The sequence below is a fragment of the Rana temporaria genome, chromosome 12 (assembly GCF_905171775.1).
Source record: "Rana temporaria chromosome 12, aRanTem1.1, whole genome shotgun sequence".
Taxonomy (NCBI): domain Eukaryota; kingdom Metazoa; phylum Chordata; class Amphibia; order Anura; family Ranidae; genus Rana; species Rana temporaria.
This window is the reverse complement of record NC_053500.1, coordinates 107,865,524-107,890,843: the sequence shown is the minus strand read 5'-3', so window position 1 is coordinate 107,890,843 and position 25,320 is coordinate 107,865,524. Positions and strand designations below refer to the sequence as shown.

Genomic DNA, 25,320 nt, shown 5'->3' with positions numbered 1-25,320 from the left:
CTCCCAACATGGCGGCTCTCTCAGGACACGGCGTGCGGGAAAGGGCGCTCCACTTCCTGATACGTGTGAGCCAATCGGAGATGGGGTAGGTGAAGGTGGGCGGGGCGCTGAGTGTCTGGTAAGCGGCTGGGAGATAGCTGGGGGCCTGGAGCGCGCCTGGTAAGGAATACTCGGGATGAACCATAAGAGTAAGAAGAGGATAAAGGAGGCCAAGCGGAGCGCTCGGCCCGAGCTCAAGGAGTCGCAGGACTGGATCCGCCATAATTATATAGAGGTGTACAGCCTGAGCGCCAACAATGTGCGGGTGAGTGAGCGCTCCCACCTCTACACATTCTAGGGGGAGGGCTCACTGAGGAGCCAGCGCTGCTGGACTGTGGGTGGGTGGACTCCCCTATAATCGGCCTATATTGGAGGGTTCCAGCACACTGGGTTACCTATGTCATAGTGCTGGGGGTACACATGGCACTGGGGGGGGGGGGTCCTGAATACAGCATCCTCCATGTGACATATAGTTCTGTACATCAACTTCTCCAGCCAATCCCGACCCTTCTCTCCTACATATAAACAACCACTTATGTAGAATTATAGTATTATGTATTTTCTAACGGCGGAGGCCCCGTAGAATAAAATGGCAATTGTTTCAACTTTTTTTTGTAGTATTTGTGCATCTGTTTATCAAATGCAAATGTTCAGGAAAACAAATGTTTTAGTGCGCACAAACATAATATTTTTTTTAATCTAAAAGAAGATGTTGCACTGAGTAAATGGATACCAAACATGTAAAAATAAAAAAAAATTGCACGCCTGAGAAACGGCAACACTATGATGGTACCTAAAATTCTACAAAGGCGACACATTAAAGAGGAAGTAAACCCTCTCTTAAAAAAAAAAAAACCTGCAAGACAAAGGCATAATGAGCTAGTATGCATAGCATACTATCACATTATGAATTGCCTGAGAACGAAGCCCCTGCAGCAGTCCTTGGACACCTCCGTCGCCGACATGATACCCGGAGTGACTTCTGGGTATCGCTGATCCAACGCTGTGACTAGCAGCGATGACGTCACTAATGCGCGTGGGAGCCGCCACTAACAGCATGATTCCATTAGTAGCGGCACGCTCAGTGTGCCTGCGTGCCGTTGTCTATGGCGCATGTGCCGTTGTCTATGGCGCATGCGCCGTAGACATCGGTGCCGTCTTTCTTGGAAATATCTCCTTAACCACTTCCATACAGGGCATTTTCACCCCCTTCCTGCCCAGACCAATTTTTAATTTTCAACGCTGTCACACTTTGAATGACAATTGCGCGGTCGTGCGACGTGGCTCCCAAACAAAATTGACGCCTTTTTTCCCCCACAAATAGCTTTCTTTTGGTGGTATTTGATCACCACGTTTTTATTTATTTTTTGCGCTATAAACAAAAGAAGAGCGACAATTTTGGAAAAAAAAAAAACACTATCTTTTACTTTTTGATTTAATAAATATAATTTTTTTTAAAAAAAACTTTTTTTTCCCTCAGTTTAGACCAATACGTATTCTTCTACATATTTTTGGTAAAAAAATTGCAATAAGCGTATTTGATCGGTTTGCGCAAAAGTTCTAGCGTCTACAAAATAGGGAATAAAATTATGGCAGTTTTATTTTAATTTTTTTACTAGTAATGGCGGCAATCTGCGTTTTTTTTTTTTTTTTTTTTTTTTTTTATTGTGACATTGCGGTGGACATATCGGACACTTTTGACACATTTTTGGGACCATTCACATTTACACAGCGATTAGTGCTATAAAACTGCACTGATTACTGTGTAAATGTGACTGGCAGGGAAGGGGTTAGTGTTCTAACTGTAGGGGGAGCGGACTCACAAGGGGTGGAGATCGATCTGTGTTCCTCTGTACTGGGAACACACATCAGTCTCCTCACCGCTGACAGGACATGGATCTGTGTGTTTACACACACAGATCCATGGTCCTGCCATGATTGCGGGCTATCGCGGGTGCGCACCGGGTCCTGAGCAATGCGGCGGGGGCGCGCGCCCCCTAGCGGCCGGAAAAAGCAAGGACGTCATATGACGACCAGTCTGAAAGACGAGAGGTTCCCGCCAACGTCATTTTACTATGACTCGGTTGGGAAGAGGTTAACCGTGGAGGTTAAGGAGATATTTGTTGCACCTACTTTATGGAGAGATCTGGGGGCTATTAGACCCCAGATCTCTCCTCTGCCTTCAAAAGCATTGGTTGGAACAGATGCTTGTCTAGGCCAAAGTGGCTAGTAAACAACCAAAACCGGAAGTGATTTAATCCACATCACGTCTGGCTTCATTCTTCACAGAGGAGTGGAAAGCAAGATGTTGCTTTTTCTCCTCTGTCTGCAGCCATCCTGGGCTCCACGGTGGCACAGGCGAGATGAGAATGATGGGAGGGGGTGGCTCCTTCTGCACTCTGTAAAAGTGATCAGTCGGCTGTAGAGCAACTTGCACCTTTTATAGCAAAGACGATCGCTGGACAAAAAAAAAAAGATACGTTTAACCACTTGCCGCCCGCCATATAGCAGAATGACGGCGGCAAAGTGGTTGTGATATCCTCACCGGACGTGATCAGGCTATCGCAGCCGACGCATGGCGATCCGAGGCGCTGTGTGTCAGTCTGACACAGCAACTCCGATCGTGGTATGAAGCCTCTGACTGACAGAGGCTTCTTACCACGTGATCCGCATTGTCCAATCACAGCTGATCATTGCGTGAACCAGTAAGTGATGGTAAATGGCTCTCTTCGGTTTACGCTGACAGGGAGAGCCGATCGGCACATTGCACTTTGTTTTTTAGATATTTATTGGTAAGAGCCCCAACAACCAATGAATATTAAATGTTATTCCAATAAAACAAGTAAATTCCATTCAGTAGATAGAGTTTCCATGACTTCAACAACAAGATTACGCTACTACCCGGAAGGACGGGCGTATAGTGAGAGCCGGCCGGCTTGAAATTTATCACAACAGTGACGCTTATTTTATTGTACTAAGTGTAAGTGCATGTCTTTGTTTTTATCATTAAATATCTGGAAGTACTACACCATGGTAGTTTTTATTTTTACATGGGGAACAATTATTCGGGAGATCTAGTATGGAGTCCCCATGTGGAGGAAATAGGACATCGGTAACAGTCACCATTGAGAGACCCTGGACAGGGTTAACAGCCACAGGCGATTGCGATCTCCATAATAAAAGATCCATGCCAGTTGGTAAGGAGACCTATAATAAGAAGTGGAGGAATCTATCTAAATCCCTCAGCACTTCTTCCTGGGTGTTAACTTGTTTTGAAGTCATGGAAACTCTATCTTCTGAATGGACTTTACTTGTTTTATTGGAATAACATTTAATATTCATTCAATGAATATTTATTCATAGCACCAAGCGTATAGTGCTATAAATAGGGGTTAGAATTATGAAATTTTTACTAGTAATTGCAGCGATCTGTGATTTTTGTCAGGACTGCAATATTACGGCGGACACTTTTGACACATTTTTAGAACCATTCCCATTTATACAGCGAACAGTGCTATACATATGCACTGTTTACTGTATAAATGTGACTGTCAGGGAAGGGGTTAACACTAGGGGGCGATCAAGGGGTTAAATGTGTTCCCTGCTAGGTGATTCTTTACTGTGGGGGGGGGGGGACTGGCTGGGGGAGGTGACGATGGTTGTCCCTATGTACACGTGACACGCCATCGGTCTCCTCTCCCTGACAGGATGTGGATCTCTGTGTTTACATCGCAGGCACGTGCTTCGGCACCTGAGTGGCGCGGCGGGCGTGCACCCCCCCCCCCCCCAGCGGCGAGAGGCCGTATATTGATGGCCTCCCGGCATTTTAGAGCCACCTTGTGGCCGTCAATAGTCGATGGCTGGATGGGAAGTGGTTATAGTCAGGATTCACCCAGATGCCTGGACCAGCAGCTCGGTCACCCTCTGTGAGCCGTAAGGACCCTGAGCCAGCCGCTCCTGACCCTCCAAAGTCTGAAATTCCAGTGAGCTTGGGGAAGGAGGGGGCAGAGCCAGGGACTGACAGTCGCCACTCTTTGCTCACTGAAGGCTGAGAACTGAGTGATCAGCAGTCTTTGATCGCTCTGTTATTGGTCTTAGAAGCAGCTGGGGATCAATGCTCCATCCACCTAGGTAAGTATAATGGGGGGGAAAAAATCCCTTTCTCCCTCCTAAGAACCCTCCCTCCCCAAGCAAAGATTCCCACTGTAAAATATCTCCCTCCCTCAAATATCCCCCCAAAAATTAAACTCCCCTGTCCTTAACTCCCTCGGTCAGCATACTCTCCCCAGCAGAGATTCCTATTTATGAAGAAAATCTTTCATCCAATCAAACTCCCCCCCCCCCCCCCCAGAAGCAAATCACTGCAAGAAACTCTCCCCTTTCCTTAACCCCCCCCCAAAAGAAACTCCCCTAGACTGGAATTCTCACTTTCTCCTCCCCAATTACCAGACCTCAGATTCAGCACGGCACAGAAATAGGAAAACTTCTGCATCCCCAGTCTCCTTTCAGCTGTCTCGTATGAGGAGTCAGAGTTCCCCCAACCGGGCACTGTCAATTGCTGGCATTTGAGACCTCGCAGTAATTTCATACTTTTCAGGTGGACCCCTTATTAAACTGAGGGGATGAGGTACAACAGAAGAGTGACTGGCTACTGCACACAACTCTGCTACTACTGTGTGGATACTGAGGCTAAGCAGCAGGGACACTGTCTGGGCATTTAGCCAGGATGCTGGGGGGGGGTTTGAACACCCCTGACCCCCCTTGATCTACACCCCTATCACACCCTTCCTTCTTTTGAGCAGTGTTTTTGCTTCCTCCACTATCTTAGGAAGGGAGACCATCCCCCAGGGTTATTGGAACAAGTTGTACCTCCTTGGAAGAAGTGGCCAACCTGCCCTTGCTTGACTTGGCAGCATTGACGTCTGGCAGTACAGCAATGCTGGAATTGAGCAGCAGATCTTTGGTGCATCCAGTAGGCCCATGTGGGTGTCTGCTGATGGCTTTCTTCTTGAACGACAATAAGCACAGGCCACTTCCTTTTCACCCTATGAGCTGTTTGCCCAGGTCAACATCTTTGTTAGGTCTTTCTTATCATGTGCACAAATACAACTATCTGTACAATTCCAGAGCAAACGCCCTATGAATAAACCCACACCACCTGCAGTGTGTTGAGCAGAGGGTGTGGATAGATTTAAACTACAACATGAGAACTGGCCCTGGAAATGTATATATCTAAATGTATTTGTCATTCTACTGTTTACTAAATCTGTTATAAGGAAATTATTTGGTCAATTGATATTGGGAGAACTGTGCCGTCAACACCCTTTTATGAACAGGAGGATTTCTGCTTTAAAAAATTCTAATTTTGTTCATTTCTATCCTGCACATTAAAGCGGAACTTTATCCATAGCAACGTGATGATAAATGTTCCTTCGCAAGGAACATACATTCCACATTAATTGTACTACCAAATGTGTGTGTGCTGTTAATTTCCTCCAGCATTGCTGCGGTTTCCTCCTGCTAAAGGCTGTCATTTTGCTGAAACCCAGAAGCCCTAAGCCCCGCAGTAAATCTTTATGCTGTCAGCCGATTGGCCTCCTACATTTTTGACACAGTGCCAAAAAATAGAGCGCAACTGAGCATGTGCAGAGCAGGGTGAGACGGTGTATTTTTTTTACTTATTTTTTTAACAGTATCAGGGCTGTGGAGTCGGTAGATAAATGTTCCGACTCCGACTCCTCAGTTTTATGTACTCCCGACTCCGACTCCGACTCCTCTGTATTAATATGCGAATGTATTTTATACATTCCTTGAGGGAAAGAAACGCAACCTACCACAGGACTTCTGGCTGGGAAGCCAACAGTCTACTGTATTGCACAGTTTAAGCAAAAGACAAACACAATGAAAACAATCAAGTGGCTGGATAGTAGCAGCAGGCATAAACATCAGGAACAGGATTTTTACCAGTTCAAAAATACAAACCACATTATTTGGTTGTTTTAGAACAAAAACAAAGCTTATCTATAATGAACCAAAAACAAAATCTGCAAAACCTAGAAATGGTTTATATTAATCTTGAAATGTAGTTATAGGCTTAGCAAATGCAAATCAATTCAATATAGAGTTCTAAGGAAGAGAATTGCCTCTTTCATAGAGGCTCTTAAGTCAGACTTTATTATTTTTAGGGCTGAAAATAATCTTTCGACACTGACTTGGGTGGGTGGCATTGCAGTAACTATTCTGGCCACATCACTAACGATCTCTGGATAAACAAGGATGGCTTCTTCAACAGTAAGTTTTGATGAGCGATCATACTTTTCAACTTCTTTTAGTGCTTTATAAAACTCCTGTTGGAATTTTTTTATTTGGACACTTACTGGTTCTCTAACATGCGTTCCCTGTAAAAGCAGAACACAACACTATGGAAAGTATAAGTATTGCAGCTCCTAATTGTGCGTTGCGTGCCATATAGTGAAGCACATGAAAAGCATGCTTCTTCACGGTCACTTAACGTGTTCGTTTTGCGGTTACGTGAGGCACTGCATGCATTGGTCTTTATTCTTACAGTAGAGAAGTCATTAATTATAACTTTTTGTGAATTGGGACATTTAAACTTTATTTTTTTTTTCTAATTCCAATCTAAATTTAGTAGGAGTCGGTGCATTGTTTGCCGACTCCAGGTACCCAAAATTTCCCCCGACTCCGACTCCGACTCCACAGCCCTGAACAGTATAGACACTTATTATTTTTAATGTTTTACATGGCTTTACCTGCAAAAGGGGCCAGCCTGAAGTGATCTAGTATGACTTGACTTGAGGAGGTCGAGCCCCCCACGAAAAATTAAGTTGGCAGCTATGAATACAGCAGCGGCCGACTTTCAATATATGGACACTTACCTCTCCAGGGCTGTGATTTCCACACCCCAGCCGACCAACCAGCAGCCGCCACCATTCCTGGTAAGGGAACCTGGCAGTGAAGCTTCACAGCAGGTTCCCTACTGCTAATTGGTCCGGTGGCGGAGGGAGGAGGGGGCCGAACTTCTGGGAGACCAGGCCATGGCCCAGTCTCCCAGAAGTGGGGAAAGGTAACTGTCAAAAGCGGGTATCTCCCTGAAAGGGGTAGGAGACTGATGAGCAGAAGTTTCACGTTTGAGTTCCACTTTAAGCTGATTTTTGTGAAGAAAATGTATTTAATAACTGAAAAAAAAATCTGCTCTACATTAAAAGTGAGTATTGTAGCAAAAGCGAGTGGACGTCACATGATATCTTGTGGGATCACAGCAGAGCGATTTCTCACCGGCTCTATCCAGTAGACACTGCCGATGACTCATCAGTGTACCGGTTCGTTGCTGGTACCATGTGACCTCTGTGACAAATCACAGCAGGTCACATGACAGTTGTACACAATGGATGTCTTTCTTTCATGCCATCCAGTGTGTACAACTATGTTGCTAGCTGTGATTGATCAGTTTGATCACACGGTACAGATGGGCCAATCACAGCCCATCTGTACCATGTTTTTGGCTTCTGACATTTTAGGACCTCAAGAAATTAGATAGGCCGCCATTACATCGGGACTGATCAATTTTTAGATATATACTATTGGGGTTGCACCGATAAAAGCATTTGCATGAGTATTGGTACTCGTGCAAGCAAATGCTCCAATGCTTAATCTGATACTTGTATCGGGCCAGGAATCCTCAGTGTAGCAGGGGGGCCTGGCAGCTTTACAGGTGATCGGTGCAGGGGCAGTTACAAGCACCGATTTCCCCCCTGTATAGCCTTTCAATAAAGCAACTGACAGGTGCTTATCCCCTTCCACAGCTGTGAGCTGCTTTATTGAAAGGCTATACAGGGGGATCGGTGCTTGTAATTGCACCTGCTATGGCACCGATCATCCCTGACTGTCCCCTGTATGTTCCTCCCCGGGCCTCCCTCTCACCAGTGTCGTCGTCCTGGTCCCCCGTACTCCCCAGGTCCTCCGGTCTCCGCCCTCAGAGATCTGTCATGATGGAGAGCGACCAAAGAAAATGTAGCAGAATAAATTTTGGTCTAAATTTATGAAAAACATTATTTTTTTTTAATAACAAACATGTTGTTCTTGTTTGCACTGTGCAATGGTTTTGCACATGGCAGACCTGAACTTTTTATTTTTGAATCCCATTGCTAAGTGCCCTCAATAGCAAGCCTCTTGCTATGGGGGCACTTGAGCAGGCTAGCTCCTGAGCCGAGCTGTGCCCACCCCTAAAACGGGTTAACTTGTCCTTTTTGATGCATTAGGGTAAAAAAACTTGAGTCTTTAGAACCACTTAAAGTTCAGTTTTAAGACTGTTTGTTTTTTATCCCACAACAGGATAATGTAGAGCGGGCTGACGCTATCCAGCTCAGCCCTGAAGAATTTATTGAGCGCTTTGAGAAGCCTTACAAGCCAGTAGTCCTCACCAATGCTCAGTTTGGTTGGCCAGCTCAAGAGAAATGGACACTGGAAAGGCTGAAACGCAAGTATCGCAATCAGAAGTTCAAATGTGGAGAGGATAACGATGGCTATTCTGTGAAAATGAAAATGAAGTATTACATTGAGTACATGGAGGGGACCCGGGATGACAGTCCGCTCTACATCTTTGACAGCAGTTATGGGGAACATCCCAAGAGACAGAAAATACTGGATGACTATGAAGTGCCAAAATATTTTACGGATGACCTCTTTCAGTACGCGGGCGAGAAGCGCAGACCACCATACAGGTACAGTGAGATTGCGTCTTGTTCAACTTCTGTCATAAATGGGACAAGGCGTCATGAGTTACTAAATCCATTCATACTGCTGCAAGCTTTAACCACTTGCTTACTGGGCACATATACCCCCCTCCTGCCCAGGTGAAATTTCAGCTTCCGGCACTGCTTCGCTTTAACTGACAATTGCGCGGTTGTGCGACGTGGCTCCCAAACAAAATTGACGTCCTTTTTTTCCCCACAAATAAAGCTTTCTTTTGGTGGTATTTGATCACCTCTGCGGTTTTTATTTTTTGCGCTATAAACAAAAAAGAGCGACAATTTTGAAAAAAAATACAATATTTTTTACTTGTTGCTATAATAAATTTTTACCGGCTTCACTGCCCGGTTCCCTACAGCGCATGTGCGAGTTGCGCTGTGCCTCTGATTGGCTCCCGCTATGCTCTGGGAGCCGAGTGTTCCCAGAGCACAACTAGGTGGGGGGGGGGATGTTCTGCCCGCAGACTGTGACCGGAAGTGGGTGCAAATACCTGTCTTTAGATGGGTATCTGCACCCCCCCCTGAAAGGTGTCAAATGTGACACCGAAGGGGGGGGGGGGGGGGATCCGATCAGCGGGAGTTCAACTTTAAGGTGGAGCTCCGCTTTAAATAAGTTTACCAAAAATGTAAGTATTGCAGAATATAAAGCCTCATGCTACATAACTAAGCTCAATTTCATGCTGAATAAACAAAATGATTAATGTATCTTTATATTCAAAACATTTTTTTTTTTAATTGTCACTTTTTATCCACCCTGCCCTTAACCCTGATTAAGTGCCTGATGGACAGTAGTCCAAGAAAGGTGTGCACATATACTGAGGACACTAAAATTTCAGCTGAAAAGTTATATGAAGCAGGCCAATGGCCAAGCAGGAGTAATCCTGAAGGAAAAGGGGAACCTAGCCACATAGTTTTATATTAAACTAGTATGTCATATAGAGCAGCTATATATAGAATGCATGTGGCAAAAAAAAAAAAAAATATCCCTGCAATGTGAAATGACTTATTCTTGTCTATGTCTTATGTTCTATCAGGTGGTTTGTGATGGGTCCTCCTCGCTCTGGAACAGGAATACACATTGATCCTCTAGGAACTAGTGCCTGGAATGCCCTGGTCCATGGCCACAAGCGTTGGTGCCTCTTTCCCACCAATACCCCACGTGAACTAATCAAAGTGACACGGGAAGAAGGTGGAAACCAGCAAGATGAAGCCATCACTTGGTTTAATGTCATATACCCACGCACATTGCTTCCTACCTGGCCTGCTGAATTCAAACCCCTAGAGATCTTACAGAAGCCTGGAGAGACTGTATTTGTGCCAGGTAAATACTTCTACCCACAGAAAGTGCCCAAGTTTGGAATAAATGTGAACACTGTGGGTAAGAATAGGGTAATTATTATTAGTACATTGCCTTGGGTGCACTATTTGGGCGTTTGCCACAGTGCCTACACAGGTTTAAAGGGCTCTCTTCTGCAAATGGCAAAAGGGTAGATGTGTCCACATGATAAGCTGCAATGAACCAAGTGTAGAGGTAAATAAGCCATTTAACCTTGGTGTGCTGTGTGAAGATGAGCTACCTGCCGCTCAATGCTGTGTGTATTTGCCTTTCCAGTAACTTTTTATGGTACCCAACACATCTGTGCTACAGCACTGCACCTTCTCTACACCACGCTTCAGTACAATGTGTGGGTGTGTTTTTTTTATTTGTAACATTTTTGTAAGACCTATATACACTCAGTTTATGGTGAGGTTTTATATTACATATTTTATTATACCTATCGTTTGTTATAATATGGTTTTCTTCAGGTGGTTGGTGGCATGTTGTACTTAACCTGGACACCACTATGGCTGTTACCCAAAACTTTGCCAGCTGCACGAACTTCCCTATTGTTTGGCACAAGACAGTAAGAGGACGCCCCAAACTTTCAAGAAAATGGTACAGGTAAGAGGTGGTTGTTGTTCATTAGGGGCTCATTCACACCATACGTGCATGAAAACTGATGGCGAAAACCACACAAATTTCACTTGTAGAGACATGAGTTTTCATCAGTATTACATCAGTTTTCATGCTCATTTAGTCACACCATCTGCAAAGACCTGTAGGTCTGTGTAAGCCATGCAGAAAACAAGTAATTATGGTTAAGTATTTTGCAGCATGTCTGCATTTTTCCTCACACCTCTGCACTAAAATGCAGACAAAATTGACAGCCCTGCTCTGCATGAACCCGTGGGAGAGAAAGCAGAGCGGTGCTCTGTGTCTATACTGCTCATCTACTTTACATCATGTTCAATACCGGCTGGGATAATGCTGCCACTGTGGTTTGTCTGCTGCAAGGGGGAATGTGTTGCCAGGCAATGATTGGGGGGGGGGGTGGAAGACGGCATATGGGCACAGATGAAAACAATGGTGGGAGACACTGGGGGACAAAATGGCGGGCACAGAGGAGGAAAAAAGGATGGTGGGCACTGATAGAATGAGCACACAAAATGTGATGTCAGTCTGTGCATGAAACTGATTTTAAACTAATGTAAACTCGTGTCTGCAAGTGCATTCTGCATGTTTTTCCCATCAGTTTTTATGCATGTGTGGTGTGAACGAGCCCTTAGTGAGTTTTTATGCATGTTGACATCAGTTTTCATTCGCGTCAGTTATGTGCCCCATTCACACCAATGTTTGTCATGTCAGTTTTTTTCCTTCTGTGCAGATAATTGCATACATGTTGCAGGTTTCTGCGCAGGAAGAAAAAACGTGATCCTAATGTGGTGTGAACAGTGAAACCATAGAGAACGATTGTTTGTTTTTTTGTGTGCCTGTGCAGAGTCCGTGCAGAAAAACTGACGTCTCTGCACCATGGTGTGAACAAGGCCTAAAAGTTGGGGAATATTGATGATATTTACAGCAAACCTATGTGTTGCAAGTGTACAAACTGCCTGCAAGATGAGAAATGGGCACTATTGATGCCTGCAGGTGTTGGTTACCCTACAGAGAGCCATGAGACCAAAAAGCTGGTTTGCTTAATTCTGGAAATGGCAATTTCTGATGGTTGCTCTATGGTCCACTCTTTACTGCACCCATTATTCAATCAGGAATGAAGTGGGTTTTTTTTTTTAATTTATTTTTTAGGTGCCAAATAAGTAAAGTTTAAAACATGTAAATTTGTATTCATAGAGTAAAAATCCACATACAGATACAGGTAAGTAAATAAAGCCACCAATAGTGTTATATTGTTTAACCACTTCCTGTCCAGCCTATAGCAGAATGATGGCTGGGCGGTGGTTGCGTTATCCTGACTGGACGTCATATGACGTCCAGCAGGATTACAGCCGCCGTGCGTCCGTGGGGGTGTGCATCGCGGTGATCGGTGTGTTAGACTGAGACACTTCACCACCGATCTTGGTAAAGCACCTCCGACGGAGGCTCTTTACCACGTAATTAGCTGTGTCCAGTCACGGCTGACCACAATGTAAACAGGAAGAGTTGTTGATCGGCTTTTCCTCACTCGTGTCTGACAGACACGAGTAAAAGAGCCGATCGGCTGCTCTCCTGATGGGGGTGGGGAGTTCTGTGCTGATTGTTTATCAGCACAGCCCCGCTCCACTAGGATGCCCACCCAGGACCACAGGATGCTGGAATGGACCACCAGGAAATGCCAATCTGTGCCCAGGCAGCTGCCAATCGGTGCCCATCCACAATGCTTGTCAGTGCCACAAGGGATGCCCATCGTCAAGGCGGCACCAATATCAGTGAAGGAGAAAACGTCCTTATTTACAAAATGTTATAACTGGAAACAATCCTTCTTCTTCTTTTTTTTTTTTTTTTTTTTTGTCTTTTTTTTTTTTTTTTTTCAAAAAATGTCCTGTCTCTTTTATTTAGCAAAAAATAAAACCGCAGAGGTGATCAAATGCCACCAAAAGAAATCTTTATTTGTGGGAACGAAATGATAAAAATCCTGTTTGGGTACAGTGTAGCATGACCGTGCAATTGTCATTTAAACAAAGACCGCACTAAAAGCTGAAAATTAGCTTGGGCAGGAAGGGTGGTGAGTGCCTGGTACTGAAGTGGTTAAAGGGTGGAAACCTTGCGCCAAATGTTATTTGATACTATAGATCTTAGTAAGCGTATAGCTGCTCCCCTATTTAGCAATGCCGGACACACCGTACAATTAGATAAATAAGTGATAGGGGACGCTGAAAACCTAAATTATGTACCTATTGGTAAATGACCATATTACATGGAATAAAGTGACGTGCAAAAAAAGTGCTTATATATATATATATATATATATATATATATATAAAAATTAGCGCTGGGGAAATTAAAGATTAATTCCTCGATTTAATCTTTAATTTTGATCAATCAAAATTCTTGACGTCACCGGACAGTGAGACTTACCCTGCTGGATGCGAGCAAACTGCACCCATTGGATTGAGGTACCTTTGCATCTGTGGAGCAGGAGGATGCATCAGGCTCCATCAGGGGAAGGGGGCAAAAATAACCATTGTTTTCCTGTCCTAAGCAGTTATGTGCAGACAATTCTTTGTGTATCGGCAACATCTGTTCCATGCGAAAGACTGTTCAGTTCTTCAGGGTATATTGTCAGTAAAATGCGATCATGTCTGGCTAAAGTGATGCCTACTATAAAGTGACTGACAGTCAATATACTAGATAAGTTTTATAATTAAATTTAAACTAACTTTCTAAGTTTTTCTTAAAGTTTAATAAGAAAAAATTACTTGCATCAGTGCTACAGTTTGAATTTAAAACGCATTTGTGTGAACTGTGAAGTTTTAAGTCATGGATTGTGGAAACTAACTAGTGTCAGGTGATTGTATATAGTGTATACCAAATTTACCACTGACTAATGCAGAGTTGCAATGTAAGGAGATCAGCTAAAAGTAGTTGGCTCTGTATGTGCGTTCTAATTTAAATTAGTCGTTTAATCGATTAAAAAAAGAAAAAAGGATTAATTGAATACGAAAATTTTAATCAGTAACAGCACATATATATATATATATATATATAGCAACAAATCGTATAGAAAATGTGACCACAAACTTGTTTAAACAATTTTAGGAAAAACATAAGTTCATATTCGCAAGAATGGGAACTCAAATCTTGACGGCAGAAATGAAAAGGAAATCCTTCACCATGAACTTAACACCCTCAAAACTGCTCTGATATGAAAACTGCTCACCAGATGAATAATGATCTCTTTAATTTAAACGAGGTCTATTGCGCTGTAGGGAAATCCTGATGGGAACCCTTGGTTAATTAGATGAAATCTCTGTATTGTGTCCTTTTTTCCAAATTATCTCACAAGGAAAGGGACAATCCATAGCGCAATACCGTTTAATAAAAACAATTCCTGCTTAAATTTGTAAGTGCCTTAGCTAACATGAATTGCAATATGGGGGCTGCTCACCGCTGGGCTCACGTCCAATCTGGCATGCGTTCCACTCGTGCTGGGAGAAACCAGAAGCTAGGATCCGGAACTAGTGTGACCGTAAGCGCTGACAGTTTGTTAAGCAAAAATTTTAAAATCCCAGAGGTGATCAAATGCCACCAAAATAAAGCTCTCTTTGTGGCAACAAAATTATAAAAATTGTTTGGGTACAGCCTTGCATGACCGCGCAATTGCCATTTAAATTGCAACAGCGCTGCAAGCTGAAAATTGGCTTGGGCAGGAAGGGGAAAAGTGCCCTGTATTGAAGTGGTTAGTCTGATCGGAAGTTGGCACCATTGCCACAATATTACTGTATTGTTAATTGAAGCTGCCCTATGCTGTTGTGCCCGCTCTGCAGTTGACTCCATCTGGTTGTGTGGGGGGAGTGAGTGACCCGTTTTGGACCGTGGGGGGGGAGGGGCCGCTCGCCCTTCTCAGCTCTCTGGCATCTTCCCCTACACATCTCTGGCCTCTTGTTTCATCTGGGTTGAACTTTAAAACCCCCTGAAGAAGCCTACTCTGCAAAACATGTAGAAAACCCAAGTGCATTTGGAATCCAATACAATGTAACACTATTGGTTGCTTATTTACTTGCATGCATCTGTAATTTGTAAATGCATCTTAACTTTTTCTATGAATAAAATGTACATGGTTTAAACTTTACTACTTTGGTTTTACCTAGCACCGGGGGGAAAAAAAAGTCCCACCCTATTCCTGTTTGAAAAATTAGTTGCATTTAAAGGGATTATATATATGTGTAGTAATGTGCAAAAACTGATAGATAAAAGCATAAAATGATAAAAGATCATCTGAAAAACAGTACTGATAAAAACAAAGATTAAAAATGATAATAAAAAAACAAAAAATTATAATGGTAATGTAAACCAAGTCATTAATAGTCCATCATAAAGTGCTTGATAAAAATTTGATGTGCGCCATGTTGTGGGGAAAAAAACGTGGTTGTATTTTTGTGAGTGGTCACAGCAAACATGGCTATCTGTGCTCTTATATGAACTGCACTCGCCAGATATTCCTTGCCCCCTAGGGGTATGAGACATACAGTGTCGGCCACTGTGGGGCACTCTGGCGGTTCGCCTATCCCTGTTGCGCTAGTAGTGGAACTCCAGTGGTAACCTGTATGGAGGGAAAAAAGAGGACGCCCAATAGTGTATTACCGTTTACACAGTTTTGATAATTTAAAAAGTGTGAGGTACTCGCATTTGCAACAAGTAAAAAACACATATAATGCTGACAACCGGAAGTGATGCGAGCTTCTGCTGACTCTGCCCTACCGGTTTTGTCGTACTGACGTCACCTGGCTCCAGATGCAACCACGTTTTTTTCCACAAGGCACGCATCAAATTTTTTTATCAAGCACTTTATGATGGACTATTAATGACTTGGGTCACATTACCATCGCGCCCCCCCCCCCCCCCCCCCCCGCTACATGCGGTGGTCGGATTCCCGCGGGGAGCGATCCGGGACTACGGCGCGGCTATTCGTTTATAGCCGCTCCGTCGCGATCGCTCCCCGGAGCTGATGAACGGGGAGAGCCGTATGTAAACACGGCTTCCCCGTGCTTCACTGTGGCGGCTGCATCGATATAGTCATCCCTTTTATAGGGAGACACAATACATGACGTCAGTCCTACAGCCACACCCTCCTACAGTGCCACACCTGCTTCCCTAACTTTCCCAATCATTTAGTACACTTGGTGCACGCTTCGTTCCCTGCACCGATTGGCTGTGACAGTTCTTGGTCACACCTTCTGTATGTGGACCAGAGGTGAATAAACTGCTGTCCTTTGTGTTTTTCTTTATTACTTACAAATTTTTTCCCTCTGAATTCACAGAATCTTGAAACAGGAACGTCCTGATCTGGCAACTCTTGCAGATACTGTGGATTTGCAGGAATCGACAGGGATTGCATCTGACTCTTCAAGTGATTCATCTAGTTCTTCTTCCTCAAGTTCTTCAGAATCTGGCTCCGAGGTGAGACTTGTGGAAAGATCAATAAGAAATCTGCTCACAGGCAGTTTGTATAGCTCAATAATGCAGGTAGAGCCTGGATCACACTGCGTTTAGCTGCTGTGGGTGTTGGTTAACAAGCTTTTTTTGCACATTTGATGTCAGGAAGCACAATGCTCAATACCTTGTGTGCAAAGCTCCAGTTGGACTATGTAGTCTATAAATCTGGAGCTTGCAGGGATTGTAGCAGTTGCCTTAGCCATTGTATATGCATTCGTATCTGGCTGTGGCTAAATAACACAAGTTGTACACAGCGCCATCGCAGTGTAGTGCTTATACCAAAGTGAGGCTAGGTTTAACCACTTCAACCCTGGAAGAATTTACCCCCTTAATGGCCACTGTGTCGCTTTTAACAGACAATTGTGTGGTCGTGCAACCTTGTACCCAAACAACATTGACATCCACCGGGGCTGCGACATTTCGGCGGACAGATTGGGCACCGTTCCCATTATTTTGAGACATTGACATTTATACAGCGATCCGAGCAAAAAATAGCCACTGATTACTGTATAAATGTCACTGGCAGGAAAGAGGTTAAACACTAGGGGGCGATCAAGGGGTTGTGTGTTCTAAATGTAGGGGGGGATGGGCTACCACTGACATGACAGATCACTGTTTCCGGTGACTGGGTACAGAATATCTGTCATGTTACTAGGTAGAAGAAGGAAATCCCCATTCTGCCTCTCCTCATCGTGATCACGGGCCGCCGGTGGACATCGAATCTACAGGCATGCAGGTACGTCAGTTTGTGCAGGAGTGCCATTCTGCCGACGTATATCGGCATGAGCTGCTGGGCAAGTGGTTAAATGTGAAATTTATACTTGCTTAGCTGAATGCAGCACCGGCTTAATGCTGCATTTGTCCTCCTGCCGGAGAACCGAGGTGATCACATGGTGGCTGATCCCTTGGATCTCAGTCTTCATTAGAGAGCCGGTGACTGTCAGTCTCTGGCTGTCTGCTCTGCCCCTCCAGTGCTTACTAAAATGCTGGGCCGTGGAGGGGGTGGGAGTGTCTGGCTCAGGCTCTGTGGTGCGTGACATTAATGTTGGGATATCTTGGAGCCTGGTCCAGCTCCGTGACGGCAGCCAATAGCAGGTTTAGCCTGCTGTTGGCTGAATATGGATCACAGGCGTGTGACCCACAGGAGAAGTAGGGCAAAGATCTTCCTCTTTTAAAACCATGTTTGTCTATATATAATTTTTTTTTTTTTTTTTTTTTTTAAATAGTTGCCAGGGAACTGTGGCTGTTACAGCTGCCTTATAAAGTAAAATAAGTAATTGGCTAGCTGTTTATCTTTGTCTGATTTTAACTTCTAGCCACTTATTTTTGAGATTATCAATTTTTGTTTTTTGCCAGTGAGCAATGAGAATGTTGGCAAAGGATGCGCCAATCTGAGTGTAGTATAACAAGAAATTTTAATAAAATTGAATGAGCAATCAGCCAAATGGCTACTCGCACATGGTATGAGTAGCCATTTGGCTGATTGCTCATTCAATTTTATAAAAATGTCTTGTTATACTACACTCAGATTGGCGCAGCCTTTGTTTTTTCTTTGTATACATTTTTCAGAGCGTGCTTCTGCTTTGGGATTGCTGCCACTAAGGAATTGTGGACTTTATTGATTTCTCTTTAGGAATATGGACTTTTATCATTTATTAACTAATCCATCTATTATAATATTTTATTCCCATGGGCCATTGTTGTCTATACCCTGCTAAATTGTGACAATTTTTTTCCAATGAGGATGTTGGAAGGTTGTATTAAAATTGCAGGAATTTCCATGTTTTCAATGCACAGTACTTGTTACCAGTGGTGATCAGAGCTACAACCCAGATGTTGTTACTCGCATGAAAACGGGCTGCAAGAGCAGCTTAGCCTTGACATCGGAGGTAATTATGTGTGCTTGTTACACAAATGGCACACGACATATTGTCCTGTCATGCTTTCCTTAAGCAGTTACATTTCACTTGTTAGGACATGATAATAGGCATTACTACAACTGACGTCTTTAGGGAGTCCTTTTCAGGCAATGGTTTAATATATTGTGACAGATCTCTAGTAAGGCCCAATCCCGCGGCTATAAAAGGCACTAAGTGCAAATAATGTGATTAACAACTTCTGTACACATGAGGTGGCCACAATATTTATTATTGCATCTTGTTTACCAAGGGATATATTTATATAAAAAGGTTGTATCCAGGCTAATTCACCTGATTTCATTCAAACATATTTGTAACAGAACCCACTGTCACTGTGTGTTGCGGAGATGCCCATCTGGGGTATCCGAGATCCGTCACAATATTCAAAAGCCATCCTCCACCCCAAGGGAGTTGAAGTGTTTTGTAGTGCAGGATATGAAGGCTAGTGTTTGCATATGAGCATTTTAGGATAAAATTCTCACTTGTAATTCTACAACATTGGAGGTCTTTGTAGGATTCAATAGCGGGAGGGGGGATGTCCCTTCCCGTCGCCTGTAAGAACGATCAAACAGCTGAACTACCACTATGATTGTTACGGTGCACAGAATCGCCGGCTCTAAAAGATGATATCTGAATGATGCCTGCAGGCATCATTCAGATATCCCCACTGAAAGTTAAACATACTGCGGGCGATAAGTGGTTAAAGCCAACCCCCTGACTGTTGAAGCACCCCCCCCCCCCCAATTGCTGGGTTAACCACTTCGATACTGGGCACTTTCACCCCCCCCCCCCCCCTTTCTGCCCAGGCCTGCTTTCAGCACTCACACTTGGTATGACAATTGCACTGTCATGCAGCACTGTACACAAATTACATTTTTATAATTTTTTTGGAGACCAAGCTTTCTTTTGGTGGCATTTTATCAACACTGGGTATTTAATTTTTTTGCTAAACATCCAAAAATGTTGAAGAAAAAATTCATATAAATTTGTGCAAATAAAGATTTTTCTCCGTCACTGATTGGCACTGTTGGGGGGCTACACTGATTATTCAGGACCCTTCTATCATTGTAAATCAGGGTTTGACAAATTTGCTTGGAATCTAGGAGCCAGCTAAAAAAGTTAGCCAGGGTATCGCTGCGATTGGTAGAGTGAGAGCAATAATTCTAGCCCCAGACCTCCTCTGTAACTCAGAACGTGCAACCTGTAGAATTTTTTTTTAAACGTTGCCTATGGAGATTTTAAAGGGTAAAAGTTTGTCGCCATTCTACGAGCGGACGCAATTTTGAAGCGTGACATGTTGGGTATTGATTTACTCGGAGTAACATTATCTTTCACAATATAAAAAAAAATTGGGCTATAACTTTACTGTTTAATTTTTTTTTAATTAAAAAAAGTGCATTTTTTCACAAAAAAATGCGCTTGTGAGTCCGCTGCGCAAATACAGTGTGACAGAAAGCATTGCAACGACCGCCATTTTATTCTCTAGGGTGTTATTAAAAATATATATAATGTTTGGGGGCTTTAATTAAAGGGAAGGAGATGGCAGTGAAAACACTGGGGAAGCTCCATTAGAATTGGTTTACTTGTCATGCCAGCAGCCACCACAAGATGGCGCCAGATCACAGAAAGAAGCATAGGCCTGCAGAAGGCCGCAAAGCCGTAGCCTCAATGGCTGGCGTGGCCTGACGCGATCACGTGGCGGGGGGGGGCGCACGGAAACACAGGATGGGGTATCCTGTGTCTCTACACGTGAGATCGCGTCGGCCAGTAATTGAGGCCGCGGCTTTGTGGCCTTCTGCAGGCCTAAGCTTCCTTCCCCGGGCGCCAGGTCGCTAATTCTGGTCGCAATCGCCCGGATTTTGTCAAACCCTGTTGTAAATGTCCTCTGCCACACTTACCGGCTATCGAATGTCCTTTGATCACAGCTGATCACATGGTAAAGAGCCTCTGTGCCCTTTACCCGATCTGTGATCAGCTATGCGATTAGAGTGCACAGGATGGGCGCCGGGGGGGGGGGGGGGGCGGGGTTGGAGCTTGTTTCAGGGAGTTCACCCTCCTAGAACTGGACCACTGCACTGTAGCCATCTTTTGGTTATAGTCTGGTCGGAAAGTGGTTGTAAAAGATCCTTCCCCTTCTTTTAATTTTTTTTTTTTTTTTTTTTTAAACCAAATATGTTTTATACTTCCTTGCAATGTAAAATGGTATTGCACTGAGCGTCCTGAACCTTCTCTTCTGGGGTTCCCTGCAGAGAAACCTTCTCTTTCTGTGTGTGCCACAATATCAAGCTGCTTGCTTTGGGGTACACTTGTGGGCTCGCTTCTGGGCTGCGTGCGCCCTGCTCAAAGGTTGTGATTGACGGCAGCCAATGACTCCATCTGCTGCCTCTGTGTCCTGAGAGGAGAGAGAGCAGCAGGCACAGCATTGGATTGTAAGATGAAGTATTCAGTGCTTCCAGGTATAGGGAAGCCTATATGAGCCCCCTCCATGGTGCATGCATTGCTTTGGCTTGGTGGCCAGTCACCAGGCCCAAACATTGTTACATTAAAGGTAGATATTAACCCTGCCTAAACTATGGTATACAGCCAGCAGGGTTAGGATTGTAGGGAAGAAAGGAGTTCTGGTGAAGCATAGGGAAGGCAAGTATAAGTGAGTTGGGGTGGGTTTTAAAGTGTATTTCCAGTCCAAAAAAAATATTTCTCTTCTGTTCATGGACTGACACAGCAGCATCTGACCTTAGGGTATTATCCTCCTTTCTAGGAGATTGACTAGGCAGAAAAACGGCATGTTAAGTGTTAAACACTCCACACAGTACAGTGGTTCCCCCGGGTACATCCCCCACTCTCTACTCTGCAGCCCTAGTTTTTTCTGCCTAGCAAAGGAGATGACATGGCTCCTCCTGGGCCCATGTGCTCTGGGGATTTTTTTTTTTAAATTTTCTTGCTTTTCCTGCATTTTTGGATCCTGAGATCTACAATCAACTGCCGACTGGTTGATGGGCTGGATCCTCGATCCTTGTAGTCTCCCCCCCCCCCCCCAAGTTCGGACATCGAGCATGTGCCGGCCTTTAGCTACGCGCTGGGCCATCCACGACATGCCCCGTTGCTCCATGGGTGGCCGGTGAGCTATACGCTCCAGGGCGCACATATGACCGGGTTTTATGTCCGTGTCACAGTGTGCTGGGCCGACAGCCATGCCATGGTCGTTGGTTCTGTCCGGGATGCCTCCAGCTGGTGGTCGCAGGCAGGTAAGTAGCAGTCCCCTTGCTTTGGCAGGGTGGTGCCGCTGGTGTATTCCTGGGAAGGTCAATTGGGGGTCCGCCCTACTTTCCTCTCCCTCCTTTCCCCACGTTCTGGGTGGCGGGGTTCGGCCGTGAGGTGGGGGGTCCGCCTGAGGGGCTCCATCCAGTGGCTGGGGTCTGTGTCTGCTTGGGGGTGCTGCCGTGTGTGCGGGGGGGGGGGCTGTCCGGGGGTCCCGGGTGTTTTCACTATTTGTGTGTGTTTACTTCATTCGCGGCCGCCATTTTGGCGGCGACGGGCGCCTTTATTGTAGATCGTGGCCATTTTCTTGTAGCCCACATGCTCTTTTTGCATGTCGGCATCCATTTTGGAATGGGTTTTTGCCTCTAGTGGCTGAAAAAACTTCGCAAACGGCTCCAGCACACTTGAAGAGAAGAAGCTGGGACAGCCGCACTCCAAAAACTTTCCTTTTTATTAAAACTGGTCACAGAACATCACACGCCACAGCAAACAGGAAAAGGCTAACACGTTTCGCACTGTGCTTCAGTGCTTATTGATAGAGCTATGAATAAGCACTGAAGCACAGTGTGAAACGCGTTAGCCTTTTCCTGATTGTTTGCTGTGGCGTGTGATGTTCTGTGACCAGCTTTAATAAAAAGGAACGTTTTTGGAGTGCGGCTGTCCCAGCTTCTTCTCTTCAATATTGCATTGCCGGCACCCATGGTTTGGATCCAGTGAGTAAAAGTTCCTTGGTTGATCTGAGCGGCTACTTTTCTTCTCATCGGCTCCAGCACACTTTCTGAGGGACAGCACAGCACAGAGCAGCGCTCTGGGGCAGACAGCAGCAGTGCAGGCCTGGTTGGGTGGTGAGTCCTCTGGGGGGTCCCCTGTTCTCTGCTGCGGAGGGTGGCCTATGGGTCTTGCCTTGCATCCCAAGGGTGGCAAAAGGGTGTGTCAGCATGGCGTCCGAACCGGATGCTTCTCCCCCAGACATGCCAGAGTTAACCCTTAGTGCCCCTGTACCTGCGGCCTCTGTGGATGCCATGACGGCAGTCCTAGAGGCGTTTTTTTTTGCCAGGATTGAAGCGGCGCGTGGCCAGAGGGGGGTAAAAAGCGCCTTCTTCTGGGGATGCCTCTGACACGGAATCGGGCCCAGCTACTGCTCCCAGCCCTGGTTCCGAGGTGTCAGAGGATGCAGGCCTAGTCCACACGGACAGGGAGGATGACTCTGCATCAGGGTCAGCGCATGATAGGGCGCTAGTGGGAGCTCTTATCACTGCGGTGCGGGATACTAAGAAAATTGAGCATTCGGTGGAGACATCAGAGATGTCTGTCCCTTTTGAGTTCCGCAAGCCAGGCCGCACTGCAAAAGTGTTTCCTTGTGTTCCTTATCTGGAAAAAATGTTGTTCAAGGAATGGGATCGGCCGCAAAAGGTTTTTTCTGTTCCAAAATGCTTTGCGGTCCGTTATCCTTTTGAGGAGGACTTCCTGAAATAGTGGACCTCTCCTCAGTCAGTGGACCCCCCTGTGTCCAGACTGAACAAAGCTACCACGTTACCTGTGGAGGGGGCTCCCGCTTTCAAGGACCCCGCAGATAGAGCTGAGGCTGTGAGCTGCTACATGTTCACGGTGGTGAGGTCGGCGGTGAGAGCGGTCTTGGCCAGGGCTCTAGTGTCACAAGACACTTACTGAACTGGTACGCAGGTCTGGTGGCAGATGTTCCGTGGCGCCTGCCACTGCGAGAGGATCTTCTGTCGCAGGTTTTTATCTTTCATCCTGCTTTACAGTCGTTTGCTTTAACGGCGTGGCTATTGAGAGCCAGGTGCTGAGGGACCGGGGTCTGTCGGGTGTACCTGTCTGCTACGGCTCTGTTTCGGAGGTCGGGTTCACTGTTCGTGACGGTGACTGGTCCTAAGAAGGGTCTGGCGGTCTCGTCAGCCACCATTTCTAGGTGGATCAGGCAGGTTGTGCTTCAGGCCTATGCCCTAAAGGGGCGGGCGCCCCCCTTTCCGGTTACGGCGCATTCGACCAGGGCAATTGCTGCCTCTTGGGCTTTCCGCCATTAAGCGTCTGTTTTACAGGCGTTTAAGGCAGCGACCTGGTCGTCAGTCCACACCTTCTCAAAGTTTTACAAGGTGGATGTGAGTGCATCTTCCGATGCCTCCTTCGGCCACAAGGTTTTGCAGGCGGCTGTTTAAGGTTGAAGTTCCTCCGTTGAGGAGCTCTGGTTGGTTTGCTGTGTTTTTCCCACCCCTCGATTTTTTTGACACTGCTTGGGGACGTCCCTAAGGTCAGATGCTGCTGTGTCCATCCATGATCGGAAGAGAAAATAGTATTTTTGTACTCACCGTAAAATCCATTTCTCTGAGTTCATGGACAGACACGGCACCCACCCCTCCTTTGTTTGTACTGCTTGTTACGAACTGAGGCTGCAGAGCAGAGAGTGGGGGATGTACCGGGGGGAACCGCACCCTGGGAGGAGCTGTACTGTGTGGAGTGTTTAACACTTAACATGCCGTTTTTCTGCCTAGTCAATCTCCTAGAAAGGAGGATAATACCCTAAGGTCAGATGCTGCTGTGTCCATCCATGAACGGAAGAGAAATGGATTTTACGGTGAGTACAAAAATCCTATTTTTTTTTCTGTGTACAAATTGAGTTATTTTTTGACTCTCCTAGGTCCAGGTGGCTGCTGTGTGATTTTATAATTCTAGTTTCATTCATGCCAGTTACTACTCTCGGCTCATCTCTCATCCTTTCCCCTTGTCCTTTCACACGGACATGTTTATTTGTAAACGGAATACATTCTGTGTATGGATAAAGAGATCATGTGGCCTACCTGTCCCTGCTCTTCCCTTGTATTTTGTGAGCAGGTCTTTTGTGGTCAGATAGATGGGGAGGAAAGGGTGGATAAACGGGATCCCTTCACAAGTTTGACATATTTGATGTTTAAAGTTTGAATATTGCCTTACACAGCAGGCATCTGGAACTGACCTAGGAAAACCATTGTTGGCGGTAAGTCAGAAAAATCCACGTAGTCTAGTGGGGTTTGAAACTAAAAGGAAAACTGCAAGGTAGAAAGTCTTATGCCCATGCCACTGTCCCTCATAAAATTGGGCTTGTAAATGTGTCAGGAACATCAGAAAGTGAGATCCTTTTAGGGGTCGGTGGCTCGTGTTCTACCACTATAACATCTTTTATAATTATGGGATGTAAATGGTAGATTGTTATAATCCTAAAATGGTTTTCATTCTTTTCTTCACCCAGGATGACTCGAGCTCTGGAGCAGAGACTATTGCCCACAGAAAAAAGAAGAGAAGAACATGTGGTGGGATGGGCAATGGAGATATTACTACGCAGGATGACTGTGTGAGCAAAGAACGCAGCTCATCCCGATGATATTGACACCATAAACACTGGGGGAGAGACTGCTGATCTCACGGGGGAGTGCTGTCAAGTCCGACTTACCTTTGCTGCTGCTGGAATCTTGCAGAGAACATACTGTGCCACCATTTTATATGAATGAAGGAGACTTTGGTTCAATTCTGCTTTTTGGCCACTTTTTTCCCCCACATGGTAACGGAGGTTGAAAGGCTAAAGAGTTAGACATATATTTTACAGTGAATATGGAACAGGTTCTTAAACTACAACATAAACCTGCCTAAAGAAAATACAGTGCATGACAGTATGTGTGGCCTTCTCAGAGTGGAAATTTTATATGGTTGATAAAACGGTTAAAGCAGTACATTGAATTCTGTACATCAAATTCTGCTGGCCTCGTCTGTATTGAAGACGGTTGCATTTCTTGGATGGAGAGTTTGACCTTTTAATTTAGAGTTCTTTCACACTCACAGCGCCCGGGCGTCAGCGGATAAAACGGCGCTATTT

The 25,320-nt window shown here is 45.1% G+C and overlaps 1 protein-coding gene across 1 annotated transcript; it reads left to right on the top strand.

Annotated features, from left to right (window-relative positions):
- Window positions 1–73: 73 nt before the first annotated feature.
- Window positions 74–24,849, top strand: JMJD6 (jumonji domain containing 6, arginine demethylase and lysine hydroxylase). The gene is made up of 6 exons (XM_040330103.1): window positions 74–304; window positions 8,392–8,780; window positions 9,842–10,128; window positions 10,614–10,749; window positions 16,104–16,242; window positions 24,700–24,849. The coding sequence occupies exons 1-6, from the start codon at window positions 176–178 to the stop codon at window positions 24,829–24,831; spliced, it is 1,212 nt and encodes a 403-aa protein (XP_040186037.1). The 5' UTR covers window positions 74–175; the 3' UTR covers window positions 24,832–24,849.
- Window positions 24,850–25,320: the final 471 nt, after the last annotated feature.